This window comes from Formica exsecta, unplaced genomic scaffold (assembly GCF_003651465.1).
Source record: "Formica exsecta isolate Colony F162 unplaced genomic scaffold, ASM365146v1 scaffold117, whole genome shotgun sequence".
NCBI classification, from domain to species: domain Eukaryota; kingdom Metazoa; phylum Arthropoda; class Insecta; order Hymenoptera; family Formicidae; genus Formica; species Formica exsecta.
Window position 1 is genome coordinate 635,366 of NW_021848510.1, and position 18,979 is coordinate 654,344.

General features: G+C 34.2%; 2 protein-coding genes, 1 long non-coding RNA gene and 1 pseudogene across 3 annotated transcripts in view; 3 read left to right on the forward strand and 1 right to left on the reverse strand.

The window, feature by feature from the left end:
- The window catches only part of LOC115239938 (golgin subfamily A member 7), a 55,879-nt gene that overhangs the window by 9,794 nt on the left and 27,106 nt on the right, over window positions 1-18,979 (reverse strand). The window lies entirely within an intron of this gene.
- On the forward strand, window positions 4,476-11,554 carry LOC115239971 (annotated as a pseudogene).
- On the forward strand, window positions 8,659-10,100 carry LOC115239994. Its single transcript, XR_003884717.1, has 2 exons — window positions 8,659-9,670; window positions 9,732-10,100. It is a non-coding gene; the product is annotated as an uncharacterized LOC115239994 (long non-coding RNA).
- On the forward strand, window positions 12,684-18,912 carry LOC115239962 (protein bride of sevenless). Its single transcript, XM_029814860.1, has 8 exons — window positions 12,684-13,130; window positions 13,513-13,641; window positions 13,967-14,464; window positions 15,119-15,643; window positions 16,072-16,560; window positions 16,866-17,194; window positions 17,404-17,625; window positions 17,808-18,912. The coding sequence occupies exons 1-8, from the start codon at window positions 12,998-13,000 to the stop codon at window positions 18,099-18,101; spliced, it is 2,619 nt and encodes an 872-aa protein (XP_029670720.1). The 5' UTR covers window positions 12,684-12,997; the 3' UTR covers window positions 18,102-18,912.

Sequence of the window (18,979 nt, forward strand, 5' to 3'; positions counted from 1 at the left end):
AAATAAAATAATAATTTATAATAATTTATAATAATAGATATATCGTTTATATTGTTATATATGTGTATATTAAAAAGATTTATAAAACTAGCGGAAATGATATAATGACAGCCACTAAAGACTGCAATGATATGCAAGAAATGCAAAGTAAAGAATGTTTGCATGACAAATCGCTTGGAATGTCCAGAAGAAATCAAGATCTTTCTCGATGTTTCTCAGCGAATACCAGGCATGATGAGACGAGTGAACTATTTTGAAAAATTGCCCGCATTTGGAAGATTCTCGCAAAATATCAATACGAAGGTTATACGGTTATTTGGTATAATAAATATTGCGCAAAATCTATCTATTATTATAAATTATTATTATTTTATTTATACCTTATAAATGTCTAAATTTTATAACACAATGCACGTTTGTAAATAATAATGATTATCGTAATAATAATTATTATCAACATATTATTGCGCGCGTGTTATAATATACAATTATAATTAATAATTTATTATTATATTAAAAATGTTTAGACACGTGTTTGCGCAGAAATAACAAGTAAACATAAAACGATGCATAAAAATGATATCCTTTACTTCAAAGACTGTCGACATAAATACTATAAATTATATGATACATATCTATCTTTTATAGGTATAAATATACATACGCAGAGGGAGATTTATGCAACGAAATAAATTAATGTAATGTTTTTAATTTAAATGACTTTTTTCCGTAAAATTAACGCAATAAATAACGTAAGAAAGATTTATGCGAAATAAATTATAAACTCTCTCACACACAGTATAAATACTTTGAAATGTTTGAAAAATTCCTTTATCATTCAATTTTAATTTAAATGCATTTTAATTTTAAACAGATTATTTTCACGATAATATAACGATTAGAATTTGAAATTACAAGCAAATCTCAATTTGAAAAAAAAAACTATTAAATAAAAATAATTTACAATTAGTTAGTTATAAAGCGAAAAATTTTTTAAATTGCTTTTTTGATCCATCTGCCTGTGTTCTCTCTGTATGTGATCGTACAAACAAGCGCTACGAAATCGAGCGAAATTATTAAATTAATTATTAATTACTCGTCAAGTGGACAAATCGAACGACGGCGAGCTGTTGAACGACAATCGCGTGCTTAATCGAGTGCATCGGCGAGACGATGCGATCAGAAGGCGAACGCCGATCTTGTCGCATCCACACCTGCACCCGTGCCGTTGCATATACACACGATTTATGATGTCCATATTGTCGTCGTGGGCGCGACAAAAAAGCGCTCCACTTTCGCTTCTCCATATTCAACTCTTTGTTACATCAATCCGATACTCACACACAACATTGCCCTCAGCCGAATAGGCTCATGCCTATATCGATTGGACATTAATAATTCAGCCAGGGAGCGCCGATACAGTAAACTTTTACTTATTCATCGATGTGACACTTTTTCGTTCGTCTTTGATTCGTCGATTGATAAATCGGCATTTAATTCTAGTATTTGCAAGAGTATGTATTAACAAAGAGGTGAAAGAAAACAAATTCATATAATCAATAATTAAAATTTCATATTATGAATAACATTCCATCTCATTAGGCAAAATATAGATATAAAAAAATAATCATTATAAATCTAAAATTTGTTTTAAAATATGCCATATCGATTTGTGCGTGCTCTCTTTGTAATACGTAATAACTGATATTACTAAATATTGTATATTTTACATAACCATACTATCAAATATTTGATAAAAAACCATAAAATAATTTTGTAATTCTAAAAATATATAATAAATATTATTGTTACAAATTATTAATTTTTTTATTGCGATTGTATATATAACAATCTTTAATTTCCCTGTTCTATACATACAATTAATTATCGTTTGTTGAAAAGATCTAGAAGAAAGTCAACGAATAAAAGCAAGCGATTACGTTTCAGTTCGATGACAAAAATTATGACTACGCTGCACGAGAAAAAAATCTTTTTCTTTTTTTTTTTTTTTGGTCGCAAGAAGCCGTTTACGATGAGATAACGTCCCCTCGTCTCTTCATCCCTCGACGTTAGAGGCATCTCACGACAGAAGTATGTCAAGAATTTAGCCGTGGGCCGTTTTCGCTAATAGAACACGATAATTACTTTGCCACGCGTTCGTTCGTGCGATTACGCCACAGAATGAAGCGTGTCAAAAGCGCGGGCTGTAACATGAATTATATGAATTTTTTTACGTCGACCTCGAGTCAACGACGATGATGAAGCCACGATCAATCGGAGGGGAACATAAATAGAGAAAAAATGCCCAGACATAGATACACGTACGCTTCCGAGTCGCGTTCGAATTATCATGCCCGATATATGGATATTGACATTCTTTATATATACATTTTTAATCGATAAATGTATATAAATATAATATAAAATATAAAATTTAAATTTATGAATGTAATTAATTAATCAATAAAGCTTATTTATACACAGTAGGAATATATTATTTTTAATATAAGAGAATTATATGATGTTAATTTAAATGTTATTTATAATTAATAATAAACTTCGAAGATCATTTATGATACATCGAGTGCGCTGAAATGCCTCAAAAGGCGTCTTAATTAAGTCGATTAGCGCAGTAGCGAATTTTTCGACTTCTCCGCGACGGCGTTCCACTTGGTAAAATATAAACGTGCTATCCAATGATGCTTGCGCAATGATTACGAATGATATGGAGCCGACGTATCGAATGACGAGAACCATGTCTCACCGAAGGCTTTCTAAACTGCTTTTTCTCGAGATCAAGCTACCTCTCTACTCGACAATAAATGACGGCACTCGAACTCGTGTTCGATTCATCGGAGAGCAAAAAAATTGAAAAAGACCCATGAGTGCACTTATTCACTTTCTCAGGACGCGCGTCATTATCAGAAAAATCCACTGATAATGAAAAAGCAGGAGATAGGACGAAAAATGTCCGCGCCGGATAAGAATGTTCGACACCGCAAAATTAGACACACAATTCGAGGAAGAAAATTCCTATAATAAAAAATGGAAAGAAATAAATAACTACAAATTTGTATTATTAAACGCAAATAATTAATATATAACATTAAAATATATATTAGATTTCGATTGACTATCTATCAAAAATAACGAGATATAAAATATATAGTAGATTCTACTTTATTACTTCACAGATAATTACATCTGTCTTATTTTTTACTTTTTTTTCTATATCCATAAATTTTAAAGTTCTTTAAACTTAAGCGATGATAAATTGCGGCATATAAAATATCCTATCTTGAGAAGCCGTCGCAATGAAAGTACATATATAAACGTGTCGCCTTGCGAGTAATACATAACGGGGTCAAAGCTATTGCGAAATTTTGTGAAGATTATCAGAATGAATGCCTGAATCGTTAGAACTTGTTATTAATTTTTCTTTTTTTCTTTCTTCAGACCTTCTTATAAGAGATATAACTTTCTCATCCCAAAGATAAGTAATGCAAGTTGAAATTGCTTTCCCCGCACACAGATATACGCAAGTGCTGTTAATGTAATTTATTATTGGGGTTAAAGTGACCTCATCATAGTTACCCAAATTTAACCGTGGCAATTGAGGGTTAAACTAGTTGATTCTCATTTACAAGCACGACGAAGCAATATGCCCCGCGTTTCCGCAACGCTCGAGAACCGAAACGTTATAAACGGCCGGATTCAAACCGCACGCAAGTCAGTATCAATCATCGCAGTCGATCATATCATTCATCAGGAAGATCAGTCAAAACAACTTCCGCCAATGCAAGTGGACGCATAGTGGATCGGTAAAATATTTTCTAAAAATATTTCGATTAATAAGCAACGTTGACCTTTTCCTCCGAAATGAAATTTGATGAAGATTCGTAGAACGAAGAAAAATAATTTTAACATCCCAGTTTTAATTTTGATGATGTTTAAATTCAGCTCGTTGAACGAGAGCGCTTCTTAAAATTACACTCAATGCCTTAAATAAAGAATCATTTCAGTAATACATATTTGAGAGCATTATTATTATTTAATTTCAATAACGATCGGTATAAGAAATGTGCGTATTTCTTTGGAATATTATTTTATTGTTATATATTCACTGTTTTACATTCACAAAATAAAAGAGAGAAAAAGTTACATTATCTATTTGAGATTCTTTCGGTGTTTTGGCATCTTTTTGTGCGGCAAAGTAATCGAATGTCAAAGAGAATAAAAAAAAAAAAAAGATTGTGAGACCTAAACTGAAAACCGAGAGAAGGATATTTTCCTCCTCTCAGAGTTCTATCCTTCGCCGAAAGTTGGATATCATCATGGCTATTCTAATCGCGCCGACAGCTGACTTAAGCGGGTCATCGAGGCTAATGAATCGTTCGGGAAGAGATCGACGACGCGGAAAAAGAAGCAATCCGCCATCTGGATCGCTGATGATCTTATAAGCCGACGCGGTATGTGCTTGTTAAGTCATCGTCGCGCGATCAGTAGACCCCGCGGAATCGTATGCGAAATGCGCGTGCATTACTTCGATACGATGCGACTTTTCGTTTCTTCGAGTATCCGTAGAGAGAGAACAGTCCGTGATTAAATCGTAAGTGTTCGCGAAACACTCTTTGTGACACATCGAATGTGCACGTGCACATACACATATACAGAGTGCTAAAAAAATTAAATATATAATACAAATTGTATTTGTGCAAATTTTTCGCGGTTGATTCTTTTTTAATAAATATGGTTTTACGTGTCGACTTTTTAATTTTCGCGTAAAATAAATTAGTAAAATTATAAACGTTTCATTAAAATTCCTTTTCAATAAAATATACGTGAAATTAAGTAAATTCACTAAAAAGGAAGCTCTCTTAAATTTACATTTAAGTAAAGTTTTCAATCTCCAGTAGAATGTCAAAGTCTGTATATGTAATTTTTCAACGTCTCGTACAGCATGTTTGGTGACAGATACATTTGTTAAACAGATACATTTGTCGAGAAAGATGCACGTCGAAAATTCTAACAATCCTTTTGCATTAATTTTTTCTCCATAAATAGATAGAAAGCTGCAGTAACCGTGTCTGGCCTCGTGGTTGGGAACATTAAAATTTTCATAACGCAAGAAAAATGAGAGTGCAACTACGACAGATAAGAATCGCATTTAGTTTGATAGTACTGTTATCTATATTTGAGTTTTGCATGAGCAACAACGACACCTGGACCAGGAACCGCGATAGGAAGATACGCGTAATCAAAAAGTTGAAGAAGGATTTCCGGAAGTTGAAGAAGCAGGAGGGAGCATTAAAGCTGATAGGAGGCGAAAATGGCGATTACGAAGGTGCTATATTTAATTATTTTTACATGAGAGATTTAATCCTTGAAAAATTGAAGAATAAAATGACGACGAGAAATATCATTAAGGAAAAAATTAATTTACAATTTATTAACAATTTATCTTATTGTGCGAATAATAAATAATAAATAGTAATATTAATACTAATAATAATGAAGAGAAGGCTCTATCGTACAAAAAAAAAATTTTGTCGGGTATCGCATAAAGTTACGCGGAACAAGAGAACTTTATTGCTCAAGTCGGATCAATTGATGCGCCAATCAATTACGTACAGCATCCTCTCGATCTTTCTTACCACGACAGACCGATGCGGCGAGTGTATCGATTGCGTACCGCAACCAGTGCGCCGCAAACCGGCGCGTCGTTCCGCGACGCATCTCGTCTCGTAAATCCGGCCGGGATAAAAGCTCGACTCTCGTTCGGGGTTGATATTTTCCCCGCGATAAAGCGCGACTGCAATATAAACGGGTTATAAATCTCACTCTCTACCTCTCTCTGTCTCTCGCGAAGATGGAGAACAAAGCGCGAGTTTTATCACGCGGTTGTGCAAGTCCCGCGCGCGCGTGCACGATGACGATTAAAAAGGGGTCAACTCGAGGAAGATTTATGTCAACGACTATTTGTCAGAGCATATATGCAATTCCGGGAATCAGTTGCCGGATGGCATGGTCACCGTAAAACCAGACTGTAAAATAGGGTCACGATCCAGGACGCCGACCGGTTTGCCGGTTTACTCCAAGTATATTGTCATTATTAAGACAGAAGGCCGCGCGTCACGTTTTTCCGCACGATTTTCTTCCTGTGTGTAACGCGACTTTTATTGAGTCGAGCATATCTCGGTATATGATATGACGCACAAACTGTTATAGCTAAAGTCTGTTATAACTAAAGTGTTCGCACAAATCAACCAATATGACATGGTACCGATTTTAAAAATCATTGATAATGACATATATTAAAAGATATTATTTCTAGCAATATAAATATATTCATATAAGAAATATTGAGCATCTTTTCTTTATTTAATTTGTATTAATTAAAATTATATATATATCAATTAAAAATTTATATAAATTGCGTGTTTATATGCATATAATATAATATAAAATATATCTTATTTTATTTAAAATATCAATTTTTTAGTGACATGTTAAACGTTTTATAAATGTCATCTTGATATTGTGTTATCGGGATGTAATGCTTTCCGTAGCAAGTCGGAAGTTTGTAAATCGATCATTTCCTCTTTGTTGGACCGAGTTGCCGCAACAGGAAAAACGTAAGCACGAGATTTTATTGCTTTATATGCACAGGAAACGTGGAAATACTTCACGATGGAAAGTGGGGCAGTATATGCGACGATGAATGGGACGACTTGGAGGCACGTGTGGTTTGCAGGCAATTAGGCTTCAACGATGCAATTAAAGCGACGACATACGGCCACTTCGGTCAGGCCAGAAGTGAGACGAGACATTATTGTCTTTTCATCTTAAACCGCCGTTTTTCACGGTCGAGTGCAATCATTCGCATGTATCGCTGAGATGAGCAACATGATAACAAGCTTTTCGTTTTTTCTAATTTGCAGACGCGTGTCATAACTTTAGCGTTACGTATCAATCTTTTTATTCTTTGCAAATCCATAGTCATTATGTCATCTACATTATATCTCATTTTAATTGATCTCAATTTAATTTATTTTAATTTACTTTATTCTCTACTTTATTCATTTTCCTTTACATGCACGTGTGTGCGATATTATCTTTTCACTCAATTAAATTAGAACATGAAATAACATATAAACGCATAACTTTTTTAAATTAAAATCACTTCGAAGGAAGATACTGGATGGACAATGTTTACTGCGACGGATCTGAGGACGAAATCGCGAAATGCCGTTTCGACGGATGGGGTGTCTCCGATTGCGGCAGCAACGAAGCAGCCGGCGTCATTTGCTTGCACGACGAGAAAGCGGAAGCATCAACGTCACCGACCCCGCGGGAGAAGTTACCGAAGGCCAGAATAAAGGATACGTATCAGCAAGGCATGGCGTTACGGTTATCAGGAGGGCGCGTGCATTCCGAGGGCCAGGTGGAGATTAAATTAGGCAATGGAGGTAACGTGACAAAATTCTAAAATCCACGAAGAAGGAAAAATTAATTGTAACTACATTTTTTAAATAATCTCTCTCTTTATCTATTATAAAATTTCCGTAACTTTTAAATAAAACGCGTAAAAAAAATAATTAATTAAAAAGATATGATTACATAAATGGATAAAAAAAGGTTTTCGCCGCAAATTACAACCGCTATCGCACTTTTTAACCGCGCTATTAAATCACCGATATAGAAAGAAAAATATATGATATTACAAAATTTTTGTTACTCTTAAATGTCATGACTTTTTTTAAACGTCATCGACAAGATTATAAATTTGACATGTTTAAATCTCCGCGGCCACTTGATTACAGATTGGAGTACCGTCTGCGGTGACAGTTGGTCCATTCTCGAAGCCGCTGTGATTTGCCGTCAATTGGGCCTCGGTTACGCTTCCGACGCGATACAAACTAATTTTTTCGACAATCGAGAGCTGATGCCGATGTCGATCAGCGGATTACAGTGCAATGGAAACGAGGAAAATTTAGCTGAGTGCCTGCACGACCAGATTGTAGATTGTCCAGGTACTCCTCTGACACAATTTTTGACGAAATAGTTATAAAATATTAGCAATAATATATTCATAAAAGATGAATATAATAGCAATATCATGAGAATATTTATCTTATTTATATCATGACAGTATAACGTTTTTGTGGAAATTAGTAGCAGTATTACAGATTTCAATTATAGAAGATATATATTCATGAAGAATCGACTTTTGCGAACTTTTCTCATTTTTCTTATATACAAATATATATATATATTTGTATATAAGAAAAGGAATCTGAGAATTGGCATCTAGAAACGAGACGATTGTTACGTTTCACGGCGAGGATTTTAAACGCCGGCACTGCAGATTTCCGTCCATCTGTGCCCAAACACCTGTGGGAATGGCACATGTGTCACATGTGAGTGACACCATTGATAACGCCGGAAGATAAAAAAAATTTTTTTAAATATTAAAAGAGAAACAGAAAATTTTCTAAAATAAATAATTCTAATTAAAGTTCATGTTAATAGTCAGATTTTCGCAAAATATAAAACATCTTGCTTAAAATAAAATGTAAAAGGAAAAATGAATCCCGTAATAAACGTTTTTTTTTTTTTTTTTTTTTTTGAATGTACGTATGATAGTTATGATATTTGTACACTGTACTATGAGTGCCTCAGTATTACCGTTATTGATGGTATAAGACGATTAGGAACACTCAAATAATAAATCTAAAAGATTAGTTTATATATATCAAATTTATAAAATAATCTCGCATCTATCTGACACACACGACAAAATGATAACTTTCAGATTTCTACATCGCATCTATAAAACCACGATCCATTTAAAAAAGAAAAGAAAGAACGAAATAGATACTTAATGCATGTAATCGAACTCGAAGGTAAAATATCGACAAAAAAGCTCCCTTAAAAATATTTCTAGGGAAAAAATTAATTGTCTTGAGAGAAAATATTTATAACGACCGTCGTAACATTTGTCCCCTACAAACAAACTAAACCCACCACTTCGAATCGTAATTCGAGAAATCAAATATAATTAAAACAAAATGTTGTTTAAATGTCGACGAGTTGCATAGCGTAAAAAAATATTCTGACGATCAAATCGTCGTAGAGTAAATAAATAAAAATTGCACACATTAAATATTAAAATACTTATAATAATTATTTTATACATTATAACAGATAATCGAATAATAATAATTAGATTAACATAAATAACAAGAAAATTGTAGTTTCATATTATGAATTTTTGGATTATAATAAAAGCCTAAGTTGGTCAAATTTGATCTTGAAATTCATTTCTACTTAATTCTTTTCGCGCTGTGCTTCGCATCTCAAAAGAAGCTGACTCAATTATAGGTCAACGGCAAGGTGACCGCTCACGTAATTCGTTTTAAAAAAAATATATAGAAATGGCCCAACAGAAGTACGGCTTCCGTCGACTTCGCGTCGAATATCGTGCAGTATTACAGCGACTTTTATTCTACGCATCGCGGAAAAAAAGAGCGCGTAACGATTTTGCGTGACAACCTTCACCCGGAGACCAAAATTGTTCGGGGAAAAATTTTTCGACAAAAGCGTCGAGAATTATTAACGAACGCATATTCGAGTGATAAAATTGTTGGAAAAACCAAAACTTTTCGAGGTATGAAACTTTTCAACGACGTCGTCCAAAGGATAATCATTTACAAGAATCGCATTCACAGAGGGTAGAATTTTGTCCGAGGGAAAATCGATAACGGACTTGAGACTTTTGGTGCTTTAAATCCGTCACCGAGCGCGAGATAGGCCCTGACATTCGTCGGTAATCGTAAAAATTGGAACAGCAGAAGAGTGACAGAGGAGAGGAGCGCGTGTTTCATGCCGATTGTTAAACACCGAAGTGGCGCTTGTCACGCGATTTAATAAATGCCATCGAAATTAATGGGGGAGCGGGAAAGCGGACGAGACTTTCGTGAAGAATGCCCTGCGTGCTAAACGACGCTTTGCGCCGTGACATGACGTCATCCAGGATCACGATTACTGGATACCTATATACCTAATAGTTAATTACAGAAGTCACAGGATAACATTGATGAAAAAATACAAAAAATATTACAAAAAAAATAAATAACGAATTAATGTGTTGAGTGTCCCCTTCTTTTATTGAATCGTTTATTTAAAATATTAAAATTAAAAATTCGACAGTAATATTCTTAATAAGATAAATTTTTATGAGAGACGCACGAATAAATGAATTGTGACATATTTTTCTTTTATAGGCATTATCACTCGATGGAAGTATTTGCTACTTTCGATGTAATCGATTCAAGCGGCAATAAAGTAGCCGAAGGCCATAAAGCGTCCTTCTGCCTCGAGGACAATCAATGTATGCCCGGTGTTCAATCCAGGTGAGAATCCTGATAGCGCGTAATAGATCACATTTCTCTTTTTCACACGACATGCAATTTGTATATTTAATTTGTTTTATTTTATCACCACTTTTATGTTTGTAATTATATTATATTATGTGTGTTCACGAATCTATTAATAAAGTTTATAATTTGAAACGTCGTCGTTATTTCAGATACAAATGCGCCAATTACGGGGACCAAGGTATTTCCGTTAATTGCAGTGACATTTACAAGCATAATATCGACTGCCAGTGGGTGGACATTTCCGAGCTCGAGCCAGGACATTACACGTTCAAGGTACAGTTGTAATAAAGCTATTTTCACGAATACAAGACGCAAGAGATTTCCCCAGCCCTCTCCGAATAAAGTTGCGTATATCGAAGTTTTTCGAATCCGGAGAATTTCACGAAAAGGAGTTTTCTTGTTTCCAGGTTGCGGTGAATCCCGAATTCAAAGTTGGCGAAATGTCGTTCGATAACAACGCGGCGATCTGCCGCCTGCTTTATACAGAAACTTTTGCAACTGTCCACAGTTGCATAATGGGACGTCCTTGACACGCTGTGCACGATTGCGGGGATTTTTTTAGCTGTGGGCAATCTACAGGATGAGATTAATACCGGCGTTGGCTGCGATGAACAAGAAGCGAGAACGCGTTATGAATTTAATAAAATAATTTTACAATGTATATAGATTTTTCCGCGCGCGCGTGAGTGGATTTAAACAGATTTCAGATAATATGCAAGATATATCATATGAGATTTAAAAAATAATTTTCGGAATGGACGGCAGAAAAAACTGAATGTTGTTTTAACATTGTTATACTAGTTTTAAATTTCATATTTAGAAGTGTGCAGTATATATTGTTATAATATATTTGATTTCTATAATAAGAGATTCCAAAAACTAAAGAAGGCAAAAGAATTTAGAATTTAAAGAAAGTAAAAGAGATTTTTATTACATTATTTCTAAACTGCTCTTAGAAATAATGGATTCTGAATCTAACAATATCTTAGTTTATTAATTAAATGTATTTTGTATATTAACACTAAAATATTTCATTCTGCAAAATTCAAAAAAAATTTTTTAAAAATGTATTAACGATCATATAAAAGATTATTGTTTAAGGACTCAATCTGTTTTATTTTACAATTTATATCTTCCATCTTACATTTCTTTAATACATATTATATCATATTTCTTTTCATTATTTCTACCAAAATCATCGTCGACGATGCTGCAACGACAGTAAATCTTTGAAGAGGCACTCTTCGTGCCCATTGAATTCCTGGCTTTCTAAACCCTATCGTCTCCATTCACGCGACTTTTCGGATAATTACAGAGCAGCGTGGGGCGGCCCCGGGAATAATTACTAACCCGGCCTGCGGTTACATAGGCGTCTAGACCTGCGCGCCTAGCGAGAAGCAACCGGGTGTGCAGATCGAAGCTGCTCGCAGCTCCGGTCGGCCACCTCCTCCGTAGGCATGCTGGCCGTGTACGGAATCTCAAGTTTTGGAGTCTAGGACCGAATTTATAGACCTTCCGACCGCGAACGTGGAACCGCTCGTCGCTCTAGATTCCCGGGGGAGCGACCGATCGCAAGGGACTCCTAGACGAATAGATGAAAAGGATGGTTCGATACGGAGTTCGAGAAATATTTACGCTCTTTTGTCCCTTTTAGGCATCCACTCGAGAGAAATTGCTTAATCTCGCGTACACGCAACATTAATTATTCATAGGAAAAGGACTATCGTAGGTACATCTCGAGGATTCCAAACTACACTCTAGACCGGGTCTAGAATAGAATCGCGTTATGACATCACGTTTGAGTACTATGTCGGCTATCTGCTACCTGTTCGCAGGTGTTTGCAGGTATATAGCTAGAGTAACTATATCGCATTCCTATATACAGGGTGTCTTGATATTACCATTGAATACCGTTACAAAAAATGGCAAGTTAAAGAACATATACATATATATATATATATATATATATATATATATATATATATATATATATAAAAAATAAAATAATATAATAAAAGTGTCTTTGATTCTGATGTATTTGTAGAGTTCAGTGTCGAAAAACAAGCTAATAAGTAATCTGTCGACGTATAAATGATTTAATGAAATTGATGTTATGAATTAAATGGGAAGATAATTTAATTAATTTGTGTAATATATTGTACAGAATCGCGCAATAGGGATCGTGCGAAAGTTATTTCGCGGTAACATTGCGCATGTTTCAAGAGTCCCCTTCTTAAAAATCTTACAGATCGATGTAAAATTACTAATTTATTCATCAGTATAAAGAAGAAGAGAAGAGCCTAATAATACAATTAAATAGTGTAGTGTCTTTAAATTCATTAGAGAATCGTTTAAATCCGAGAGTTTTTAAAACAGTATTAATTACGCTGTTTATATGAATCATATAAAATAGGAAGAATCCAATAATACAACAAGATAATAATGACAATAAAACATGTAAAGTAAGAAAGAAGCAAAAAAATGTCGAATACATATTCTATTTGCCGGAGTTCATACAGAGATTATTTAATTATATTTAAAGATAAATTAAAATAATGGCGAGTAATATGCTGATAAAAATTTCGTTCTTGTTGAGTATCGTCTTGTTAACTTTGAGCAAGAGCGAGCAAGTTTTATGCTCTGAAAATAATACATTATTGGAGACCATGGGTGATGCTATTTTAACAGGTAAGTCGTTAATTAATAAGATTCCAATCAATTTCATCGGAATCTAAAAATTATTATGCATAATGTATATTTACAACGGAATTAGTTTTCTATTTGCAGCGCATTGCATAATTTTTGAACAATGAGAAGCAGTATATATTTAAATAGAATTTTAAATAAATAGCAAATAATTTGCAATTATTTGAGCAATCACAACTATAATTGTTTTTCTGATAAATTCGTAAATCTCATTCCGTAAATTTAAACTGTATATTTTTATATGCGTTGTAACCCAAAGAAATTTATTTTAAAACTCGTTTTATTTTAATCAACAAGAGTAATCGAAAAGAAAACTTTCGCGATATTTTTTAATTTTTAATGACAATCATCGGCATTTGATCAGTTTTCGTGGACGCCAATTACGGACAATACTGCAATATATCGTCATCCAAGGGTCTCCAGCAAGTTTCAACCGCACTACATATGGTGCGAACTTTAAACAAATATGATCACATACCGGGTGTGAAATTGGGTAAGCAAACTAAATTATTTTGCATTTGTGTATATCTATTCATAAAAATTAATTTTTTAATTTTATTAAAAATTTATTAATTTAGAAATTTAAATTTACCGAATGTAACTCGTAAAAATACAATTGAGTTGAGTTAAGAAATATAATATAAAAATAAAATTGAAATTGAAAAGTATACTATATTATATTGTATGAGTTATAAAATAATTTCAATATTATATGTCAAGATAAAATTATGATATATTTATACACATTTTAGAGAAAATAACTTTTAAAATATATCTCTATAAATTCTCATAAATAAATACATTATCTCTTTATACAGGGATAAGAGTATTCGATACATGCCACGACAAGATTATAGTGTTTAAACACATCTTGAGAATGATACTCGAGCAAAATTGCACCCCAAATTACGAAATGGGTGTACTGGTACCCTCCCAGTATAGTTCCATGATGAATTTTTTTCGCGATTACGACGATCTGCCGATCGTCACTTACGGAGAACGGAATTTCACGATACCCACGATCGACATTTTGGCGCACTATCTGAGCACTAGGTACGAGGTCATCGATCTGGTCCACACCAACGTAAATTCAGTTCTCGAACATTTCCTGGAAGTCACCAGAGATGTTGGTGTGTGCGTGAAGCGACATGACAAACGCTTTGACGATGACAGGAACGAGAACGTCGCGGAAGCGGTGATAGTCGCGATCGGCGAAAGAGATGACATACAAGGATGGCTGAGAGAGAGCGAGGGCTCGAAGGATATCAGAAGGAAAACGTGGCTCCTGCTACCGCTCGATAACTCGGATATTGATGGCAAGTAATTTTACGTATCGACAGACGAGACGATAGAGATATTGCAAGGGCGAAATATTTTTGATCCCTGCGCGGATATTTTATAAAACGAGTGTAATATCACTTTTCTTACTTTATTCAAACGAAAATTTCATTTTCCGACCTCTATAATTCTGCACGAGAGTGGCTATCTATTTGTTGTAAACATAAAAGTCGACCATTGTCTGAATTACAGCTACGTTTAAATGTCGGAGTCGGAGATCGGGTTCGTAACAATAGTTATGTTATTCAAGTTTAACCGTAGTAGTTGAAAGTTAAGAGGACAGTTTCTCGACGTCGCTGAACTTCTTAGAACGACCCTCTATTTCTATCCACAATTATAGCTAAGTCGAGACAACGAGACGATTAAACTATAATTAAAGTCAACCGATGTTCAAGACGTTAAACAGATTAACTTATGCGAATTTAAACTTAGGCACAAGGAATTTTTAATATATATGTAAATGTATATCAAGAAAAAAAATCTATATTTATACAGATCTTTTTGCTTTAGAAGTTTTTTTTTTCGATAAAAATTATTATTTTACATCAACTCAAACACTGAAAATCTAAACTAAAATTTTAATATGGTAAATATATTAATCCAAATTTAAACAACGTCTCTTAAACTTCCAGATCTCATACCTTCTGGATCATACATCATCAAACCGAAAGCATCTGGCTTCGATTTCAACGAATTCTCAAGCGCGAACGAATTCCTAGAGAAGACCGGAGACTTTGTGAACCACTCGCCGTATCTCCTGGACATCGGCAAGGCCATTGTTGGGCTAGTGGATATTTTCCAGGAAGTTCAGAAAAGAGATTGCCCTACCGACGATGACGATGACGAGAACCGCGAAGAAAATTGCATTATGACACAACTTCGTCCGCAATCGCAACGAGAAATACGCGATTCCGACGTCTACAAAGCTCTGCGCATGCAACTGAGATCGTATTTAGTGAGATACGTGGTCGCCATGAAGATGCAGCACGAGCTCATCGACGTCGCTCTCTATGAGATCAAAGTGTCCGAGTTGCGCGTACTTCCGGCGAAAATAACATCCAGAATGCCAGGGCTCTGTCTGGAGAATCTCGTCGGGAAATGCGAGAACTGCACGAATTTCCAGAAACGCTCCGACGCACGAAAAGTCATTACGAAAGGTAAAAATAATATATAAAAATGAATATTATAATATAAATTTTTTAAAACTCTGTATAAAATTCACGAGCTGCTCATTCAGCTGCAAAGAAATATAAAAAAAGAGGCAAGAGAAGAATGTAAATTGTATGTAGTAATAATGTCTATGATGCTAATTAATTGTATGATTTCTATTTTTTTTTAAATCTCGACGTTTGTAATTATAGATTAACTGTGCATATATTAGAGAAATATTAAAGAGATATTTTTCACAATTAAATCCTTTACCGATTTAATTGTGTCACTTTTATAAATTTCACGCAATATTTAATTATAATTCGGATCTATTTAACGTCAATTATCATAAATTATATTAAATCACATACGTCTCTATAATGTCAGTTTCCAGAAGAAATAATCGCGCGAGAAGATTAATCTGATATTCCAACAGATATCATTGGCAAAAACGTCCTGAAGGACAGCGTTTACGTTCCTATTTTTCTGATCGCCATCGTGTGCGGTACGCTTGCGTGTTGCATCATCATGATCTTCATCATTCGTCGTTTCGCAACGGAAGAGACGTTCGACGGCAATCCGACCTTCACGATCATTCTCGTCCTGGCCAACGTGTTTATCCTGATGACGGCGTTACCGTTCTGTATGACGGACGATTATTTCGGCGCGGAGAATCTGAACGCCCGAAAAATCCTCCACACCGCTCTCGCGTTCGGCTTCACGTTCTCGATCATGCTCTCGAGAGCGGTCTTTCTGGTCTTGACTAGGGACGACGTTTTCGTCATTCACATGAATGGATATCTGCATGGCCTCATGGCATTCTTCATGTTCGGTGTGCAAATCGCCATGTCTGTCACGTATTTCGTTCTGAACACGGAAAACTCGGCTGTGGTTATCAGGAGTCCCATCTTTATTGCATTGCTGGGTATATTGACATTTCTTATATTGATTTAAAAAAATATAATAATATATATAATCTTTATATGAGTTTGAATAAGTCATGATATTATTCAAAACGTTACAATAATTTCTCATATTAATTGCATTCTGTTTACTCGGAAACTGGTTCTATATAATTTTGTTATTTTAATATTGTATATCTTCTTATATTTTAATATTTTACTTTACATTACAATAGTCTACTAAAATTATTCAGTCATTCAATTATTCAATCACGTGACAGCATAAATTTCTTGAAATTAAACTTCTCTCTTTCTCTAATGTTTTCAGGATATGATATATTTCTATTAATCTTATTATTCGTCGCTTCCTGCTTCATCATCAAAATACCACGCAACTATTGTGAAGGAAAGTGCTTCTTCGGCACCTCTATCAGTTTGCTAGTAGTATGGGCGATATGGCTAATTTGTTTTATATTGATGCAGCCAAAGAATCGCGATACAGTTGTCTCATTTGGCATAATTGGCACGGCTTACTCCATAATCCTCGGTATTTTAATGCCAAAAATTTATTACATGATCACACATCCACCCAGAAGGAAAGATTTTGAACAAAGATTCAATCCTGTCAATCTACCGACCGATACGATCGTCAGGCAGGTAAGGACAATGCACGTTTGTATTAATCTTTGAAAATAATCAACTAATGAGACAAAAAAATTTATTAATTATATGAATTGTCGGTTATCATAATTTTAATTAAAAACTGAATTAATTTTTTATAATTGATTATATATGATGTAATAAATTTAATATTAAATAATAATTTTCATTTCTTTATCAGTAATAAAGAAATTCGCTTTTTACAGTCACATTCCTCCTACGAATACGTTCATCCAGTTCGAGAAAACCAGATTTTACGGATGTCGACATATTCAGATTATTATGACAATCCAAATCCGAGCTCGAAACGTTTCGATCGATACGAAAATCCGTATCACCGTGAAATGTATGGATATGGTAATTATGGATTTCAGGCGGAGATGAAGGAGATTGATGCTGCTCATGTCGCGCCGCGAATATGTGTCGAGGTGTGTGTGAATAATCATTAAATTACTCTCCTAAAATCTCTCTGCGTAAAATATTGGAAGATAATAGTTTACACATGATCACATATAATGTTAATTATTGAATTATATATAAAAATACTGCAAACTCTTAAATATATATATATATATACAGAATCGGTTTCAAAAATCTTATAAATTTCCAGTCTTTAAGAAATCTCGAAGTAGCATCAAATGACGTTATCTATGCGCAACCAAGGATCTATAGATCGCAGAGAGTAGTTCTGGGACAAGAAAGCAATGCAGAAGCAATTTGTAATAGAGATAATTCTTCACCTACTCTTAGAATATACAATGAAATTTATCCCATGAGATACGCTAGTCCAACAAATATGATAAGGGAGCAAAGGATCGATGAGGAGAACGAGGACGAAGAAAACGAGGAGGAACAAAAGGTTGGAAGGGAGGACGAAGGTCTCAGCAAAGTTACCCGCCTTTGAGATAAATATAATTAATTTAATGTTCATTTTTTAATGTGTTACGCTATATGAAAAATTTATACAGATTTATAAATTTTTCTTAAAATAAACAAGTAAATTTCTAAATAATTGATCAATTAAAAAAATTTCGAAAAATTAAAATTGTGACTAAACAAAGAGTAGGATGTGAGTTGTGTTATTCATTGAAAGCCTATAATAACTTCAAATTTAGCTAAATACTGAATTCTATAGTAATTATTGGCGAGTTCGCTGGCCAATTCGACGACGGAAGTTCGTCGTTACATTAAGCGAGGAGAGACATGAGCGGAAAGCTGCGCCGTGTGCGGCGCAGAATCAATTTGGCATGTACCTCAACGCCGAAATTGCATTATGGTCGATCGTAATTTCGCAAGCAGGGCACAGGTGTGTGCTCCGCGGGAATATCGATGACGAGATAGCGATATAGCGGGCACGCAACAAAGGGACTCGCGAAAACGAAGTTTGCGTTCACCACAGTGCGACGTATGAGAGAACAATTCGCCGTTTGAATAAATTATTATAGTTTAAAAAAATTTTTTTTTCTTAATGCAGTCAAATATAAAATAATTTATATTTTGTTTTACAGTGGAATCTGCGTATATATTATCTCAACGTCTCAAAAGTTTTAATAATGAATTAGATTATGTTATACATTGGATATCAATATATCAGCAAATAAAGCTGCAATTAAATAATATCATTTGCAGCTTGCTTATAAATTCACATAAGTTTTTATTCCATAGAATTTTCTTTCAAGAGGAATTTGTAATGACTAAAATGTAACAATAATATATAATAAATAATTTTAATCTAGAGCAATCGCGTAAATGACGCACGTACGAAAAAAAGAAAAAAATACG

Excerpts from the sequence above, each read along its gene's own strand:
- LOC115239962 (XM_029814860.1), top strand. The coding sequence starts at position 12,998 with ATGGCGAGTAATATGCTGATAAAAATTTCGTTCTTGTTGAGTATCGTC. Across the intron at positions 13,131-13,512 it reads GGGTGATGCTATTTTAACAG|TTTTCGTGGACGCCAATTAC; the intron begins GTAAGTCGTTAA and ends GCATTTGATCAG. Across the intron at positions 16,561-16,865 it reads CATCTTTATTGCATTGCTGG|GATATGATATATTTCTATTA; the intron begins GTATATTGACAT and ends TAATGTTTTCAG.